Source organism: Gobio gobio (assembly GCF_949357685.1).
Source record: "Gobio gobio genome assembly, chromosome: 11".
NCBI lineage: Eukaryota > Metazoa > Chordata > Actinopteri > Cypriniformes > Gobionidae > Gobio > Gobio gobio.
Window position 1 is genome coordinate 20,570,776 of NC_137104.1, and position 6,800 is coordinate 20,577,575.

The 6,800-nt window shown below is 34.6% G+C and overlaps 1 protein-coding gene across 2 annotated transcripts in view; it reads left to right on the top strand.

Annotated features, from left to right (window-relative positions):
• The window catches only part of vars2 (valyl-tRNA synthetase 2, mitochondrial), a 27,495-nt gene extending 23,741 nt beyond the window's left edge, over positions 1-3,754 (top strand). For both annotated transcript variants that reach the window (XM_079829487.1, XM_079829486.1), the window contains exons 28-30: positions 2,303-2,490; positions 2,580-2,729; positions 3,462-3,754. In XM_079829487.1, coding sequence (XP_079685613.1) covers positions 2,303-2,490; positions 2,580-2,729; positions 3,462-3,539 — 416 coding nt within the window. In that variant the 3' untranslated portion in view covers positions 3,540-3,754. The remainder of the gene's footprint in view (positions 1-2,302; positions 2,491-2,579; positions 2,730-3,461) is intronic.
• Positions 3,755-6,800: the final 3,046 nt, after the last annotated feature.

Consider the following 6,800-nt stretch of genomic DNA (forward strand, 5'->3'; position numbering starts at 1 on the left):
TATTATTTATATACTGTTATAGCATTTATTAATATTTTGAATGAACTTTTATATTATATTTTTAGTCAGGGTTATTATTGTTAACTAAAATCATAAAAGCATTTTGTTTCTTAAAATAAAACAAAACTCTTCTTATTTTCATTTAATTTAATGAATTAATAAATACATTTGATTAAAAGCTATATAGACAAAGCTGTAAATCCACTTGGGGTTCAGAGTATGTATTTTTTCCCACATTAACTGCACACATGTCTAGTACAATTATGTGGTTTTGTTTCATTAATACAGTGTATAGTTTTTTCTTGATTTACCCCGAAAGAATGGAAGTGAAATGTGACAACATGCCCCATAGGTTGGGTACATTGTAACATTAAATGTTACCTGATATAATCAAAAAAGACAAACTAAAATATTTTGTCAACAAAATACAATTATGAACGTTTTAAAATAAAATAATGGCATTTTTTCATCGTTTGACTGCAAACACATCACTAAATACAGCTATACAGCATAGTTCAAAACATAATAATAATTAATAATTTCTGAACATTAACTCTCAGTCATTATTCACCCTTTTCTCTTGGTTTCTCAAAAGAATTAATAAAAGTATAGAATATAATGGCATATTTCTAATAGGGGCTCATTGTAACGCAGTGTTACAACACACCCCAACTGCACAACTGGGATTTAAATCGCGGCTCGTGTATTCTGCTGGTTAGATCAGCATTAAAGAACAATCTCAACTGTTAAATAACAGATATAAGATTAAAATAATATCGGATTTGTCTTATTTTAAATAAACACAAAAAACAGAGATGAAAACTAAACTTAAGTAAGAAATTTACTTTTGCTATGGTTAAATACATGTTCAGTAATATCTTCCAGAGATTTTTTAATATTGGCGCAATTTTTTCTCTAAATAATGTTGATATGGCAACTAGTAAATACACTAAGTTTCGTCATTCTGGCATGTGTGGAAAGGGTTAAAACCCGCGTTAGGTTGTGCCCTGCGCTCAATGATCATCTCAATGATACTAAATTAATTTCAATTTACATTTTAATTTTGATTTCAATTTGAGTAATTGTGTTAGGCCACTTTATTAGGTACATCTTGCTAATACCGGGTTGGACCCCTTTTGCCTTTTGAACTGCCTTAATTCTTCGTGGCATAGATTCAACAAGGTGCTGAAAACCTTCCTCAGAGATTTTGGTCCATATTGACATGATAGCATCACACAGTTGCTGCAGATTTGTCGGCTGCACATCCATGATAGGAATCTCCCGTTCCATCACATCCCTTAGCTGCTCTATTGGACTGAGATCTTGTGACTGTGGAGGCCATTTGAGTATAGTGAACCCATCATGTTCAAGAAACCTGTTTGAGATTATTTCGGCTTTGTGACATGGCGCATAAAGTAGCCATCAGAAAATTTCTATCAGCTCAAACCAGTCTGGCCATTTTTCTCTGACCGCTTCAACAAGGCATTTTCACCCACAGAACTGCCGCTCACTGGATATTTTCTCTATTTTTGACCATTCTCTGTAAACCCTAGAGATGGTTGTGCATGAAAATCCCAAAAGATCAGCAGTTTCTGAAATACTCAGACCAGCCCGTCTGCACCAACAACCATGCCACATTCAAAGACACTTAAATCACCTTTCTCAGTTTGAACTTCAGCAGATTGTCTTGACCATATCTGCATGCCTAAATGCATTGAGTTGCTGTCATGTGACTGGCTGATTAGATATTTGCGTTAATGAGAAATTGAACAAGTGTATTTAATAAAGTGGCCAGTGAGTATATGTATGTATATAGAAGATTTAGGGCCAGATTTACAAAACAGGGCAAATTGGCTTGAGAGCGCAATCCCATAAATGTTTCTGTGCGTAATCTACTGACAACGCGCGTGCAAATGAAAGAACACAGACGCAGCCGGATCATTTCCATAATGACCAACGCAATCTACAAGAGCAGAGCAAATTAGCATCTGGTTTAAGATGCACTTTTTTGGCCGGTAAATAATGGCGCAAATACCAATAAATCGACAAGTGCAAACCATAGTAAAGCATCTTGCGTGATTCATTTAAATATTATACTCCCATCAATTTGGGTCTGAAAGGGAAACTCCTACAAATGCATATGCAATAAAGTCAAAAATAACCCTGTACATGTCTTTTCAGCGCTAATTTATCACTGCAGGTTTTTAGTAAATCCTAACAGTAGTTTTTGAATGCCAAAAGAGGGTTTGCACTGACACAAGCTGTTAGTAAATCTGGCCCTAAATCTTTCATCATCTTCTAGTGTGGGCAGTGTGTGGACCAGATCAGGCTGAGACTCTTCTCCACTTCAGATCTGCTATCTGCACACTGGGCCGAATCTCAGCGTTTCATCTGCATTGTCCGGAGGGAGGTTTCACTGACTCCCCTCCACCTAAGGCCAGTGCTGTAGGGGTAGTGGATCATTCCATCTGCTTGCATCTCAGTGTTCAGGTAATGCAGAGTAAGATTTTCTTTTCTAAATAGTGCTTCTATATATATACACTGCTGATGTCTCATTCTCTCTCTCTGTCAACGTTTAGAATGGTATTAATGCTGACAAACAGAGAGCTCTTCTCTCTCAGCGCAGAGAAAAGCTGGCTTCCAAACTCAAGCAAGCCCTCGCTCGGACCCACGTGCCCAACTACACAGACAAAGTACCTGATAAAGTTAGGCAAGAGATGGAGAATAAGGTGAGTACAGAGGATAATGGGAAGTTTTACCTCACAAAATCTGTACAGATCATATTACACAATGAAGCCTATTGTAGGAACTTTTATTTTTTGCATTGTCACATTATTTTGTCATTAACACAATCACTATTATATATTATTTAAATTGTAAAATCATCATGCAATCATCATGTACATCATGCTAATATTTGTTATATCAAATGTAAGTTTATTTTATTTTATTTCACCACTATTACCTTATTACTATTCAATTTAAATTAATATTTAAATTAAATAAAATATTTATTCTCATATATATATATATGTATGTGTATATGTATATATTTTTTCTTTTTTACCATTAATCTAATGACAATTTGGAAGGCTTAATTTATCATTCTAATTCCTTTCCATTCCTGAGGTTGAATATGGCATGGACTTTTCTTTGTGAGATTCACCCTCTTATACATGAGAGAAATTTGAAAACCACATTTAAATAAAATAGATAGTCTCCCAGAGTTCTATGTTACTTGAAATTCATGAGCTTACTTGCAAGCCTGCACACTATTTTCATATACTGTTGAGATGCCTTTTTCAACAGAAAACATTATTTATTTTGTGTTATGAAAGTTCAATATGAGATTACCCACATGCGTTTCTGTATATCCAATGATAAAGCTAAATTCTTGCCAATAGAATAATATATACAGCTGAAGGAGCTTGCATACATTTATTGTGTTCTAAAATATCCAGATTACAGCTATGGAGCAGGAGCTGAAGAACATTGAGGACCAACTTTTGGCTTTTGAAGAAACAAGGAAAGAAGTCTAATGGACACATTGAACCAAACACTAAAGCTATCCAATAACCAGACAGAAAGAATACTTTTTTCCCCCTTTTATTAAATCTGATAAAGATGCCTTGAAACAGATAATGAGTCACTGCTTTATTCAACAACAACAAATAAATAAATGGCTGGTGCGTATTTATTATGTTGGTTTGGATGTAACATAAATGTAAAATAAATTATTTACCAAATAACAATGAATCATTTTGCTTTTGTGTACCTAGTTTGATGCAAATCAAATTCTGTGAAATACATAAGAAGATTCCTTTCAGTTCCTTTCAGGTTAGATATGACCTGGACTTTTCTTTGTGAGATTCACCCACCTATACGTGAGAAAGAAATTTGAAAACCAAATTTAAATACTAGCTAGTCTCTCAGTCCCAGATTTCTATGTTACTTGAAATGCATGAGGCTTACTTCCAAGCCTCATCGCACACCGTTTTCATTCACTGTTGCAATTCCATTTTAAACAGAAAACTTTATTTATTTTGTGTTATTAAAGTGCAGTATGATATTATCCACATGTATTTATGTATATTACCACATGTTTTATGTATATTACAGTACCGCTTTCAAAAGAGGTTGTTCTCATCTATGTTCTCTGCCTATAGAAATGAAGGAAAAAACAAGTGAAAGGAACATCGCTGGTGATTTATTTTTAGGGTGAATCAAAAGCATAATTCAGGACCATTAGGCAATATTATGCTAATATAATGCAAGTATGCATACGTATGTGTTGATATATATGTATATATAATATTATTGTTGTTGTTGTTATTATTATTATTATTATATATGTAATAACTTATCTTCACTTCACTAAATACCAGTTAAATGGTTATTAAAAAAAAAATCAAAATTTCAGATTTTGAAAATGCAGTTTGGTTACATTTTATAACAGTAACATCTAAATTTATGCATTTATAATACACACTTCCCTTATAAGCACATGTCAAAACAATACAATTCTGTGTGTAGGCAGTAGGTGTCATTGTTGATTGTGTCATTGTTGCCTAATCTATGGATGAAAGTATCTCAGCAGGGAGCTCTTCTTCATCATTCATATCTTTCCCATCAGTTGCATTCTCATCTAGGTCATACTCTGTGTTGTCCTCAATTTCATGATTCCCTCTAATCTTCCATGTTTGTTTCTTCATCGATGGAGTCATGAGAATACAAATGGTCAAGGGTCTTGTAATGTGCAATGTGTTTTTTCACTGTGCTGATAATGAAATATGAGCGATGCCCAAGAGAGTCGTATTAATAAGCCATGAGAAAATGTCTGGAGTAACAGTGAGCAAAGTGCTCTTAACCAAATATTACAGGTGGGAACAGACCTGGCCAGCAACATGACTGCTGGTTCTCATTTAAGGACTTGAAGAAATCAAAATGGTGAAAAAGACCAAACACCAATGAAAGGTTAAATAGTAAAATATTTCTACATCACGTTAGCATCTGTTGCACTACCTTTAACCCTTTATAGTATGTTGCTGGTCAATTTGACCGATTTTGAAATACTGATGTTTTTCTTGATATTTTGTGACCTTTTCTCATTTGGCAAATGGAAACGCCTGTAAAGTGTCGATACTATATGTTGTGGTATGTCTGTGCATACAAAATTTCTGTTACGATGTTTCACTGGAAATTCGAACCCAAGATCTTGCGTTGCAAGCGCATGCTCTACAGTTTGAGCTTCATGGAAAGCACAGAAGACTAGCTTTTCCACACTTCTACTGTTTAAAATAATGGGGGGTTTTTTAGTAAAAAAAAAAGAAGTTGCGATACTGTTTATAACAGTCACATTTATATTCATAGTTCTCAAACATGTTTATTTTGTATATGTTTGTAATGTGTAAGAAGGTAGTCACCATAAAAATCTAAATTGACAATTGTTTTCATGGAATATTTTAGCATTAATGATTTATCTGTGCAATATCAGTATTTTTTTAATTCATATCCTGGCAGAGGTATGACAGGTATGCAGGTATGACATCACTTTGTAGGCCAAAATGCGGAAACGAGCTAGCATTTTAGCACTTCCGGTTCCATCGTCCCGAAGTCAATGGTTTTTTTGAATGCGATTTTGGTTAAATGGATGAAATAAGGTCTGTGGTGAACACAAGCTCAGAACACTCATGTTTTATTCTACGACATAAAATACATATTTCCCCACTCATGATTTTTTTGAAGCTGTTACGTTTCTTAAAAAAGGGCGGTTGCTAATAAGTGGCTAAATGGAACTACAGAGGCAGCCAGGGACATTAAACATCATCACGGCGAACAGGTAAACTGTGTCCGCTTTTACAGCCTCGTTATGATTATAACTGCTCTTATGAACTATTCTAGCTCAAACTTTTTGGGAAAATGTTTTTAGATAAAAAAAAACTGAAAGTTTTCGGAAGCTATAGTGATTGTGACGTTGAAATCACGGGACTGTGGTGTAGTTTGTTTATAGCCAACCTTTAGCTTTTTACTTCTATCAGCTGCATTTCGGCTTCAAAATTCATAAAAGTTGTGTTCGTTTAGTGACAACTATCTTGATGAACACAACGTGTTAGCATCAAACTTTTTTTGATCGCAGAGCTCGTTTTTCCCCAATAATCCAAAAGCCTATGGAAAAATCCTATTGGGGTGTTGTCGAGGGAAGTGTGATGCTAACTTCCGGTTGGCCTACAAAGTGACGTTATACCTGTAAGTCCCGCCCTACATTTTTTTCTTGTTTGAGAAGCCATTACGAAAAGACTATCGCAACGTCTGTTTCATACCGACTTTTTTTTTAATTTTAAAGGCTTGCTATTTGATCAGGTTTTTGTTGTTGTTTGAGTGATTTTGGAGAATTGTATTGAATCCAATTAGGGTCAATTTGACCCATGATTTAGATTTCAAATAGTACAAGGGTTACTTTATTTTTGATTTATTCAGATTCAGGTACTTTAATGATACACCAATTATAAACTTTTCTTCATTACAGTAATGTGGTTAATTGCCATAATAATAATAATAATGTTACAATGCAGTACAAATCCCCAAATAGGCTAAAATAAATATACATTTATTTCTTTATCTTTTGATATTGGGTTGATAATGACCCAGACATTTTTCTCCCCAGTGAGATTCATTCTTTATGAATTTATTGCAGATATAACAAGCATTCAGCTGCCCATCACCACCTCGCGACGGTTGCTAAGGCATCTTGTTGCTAGGGAAATGGCGAAGGGGAGGGAAGCGCAAGGGGGGCGGGTCCT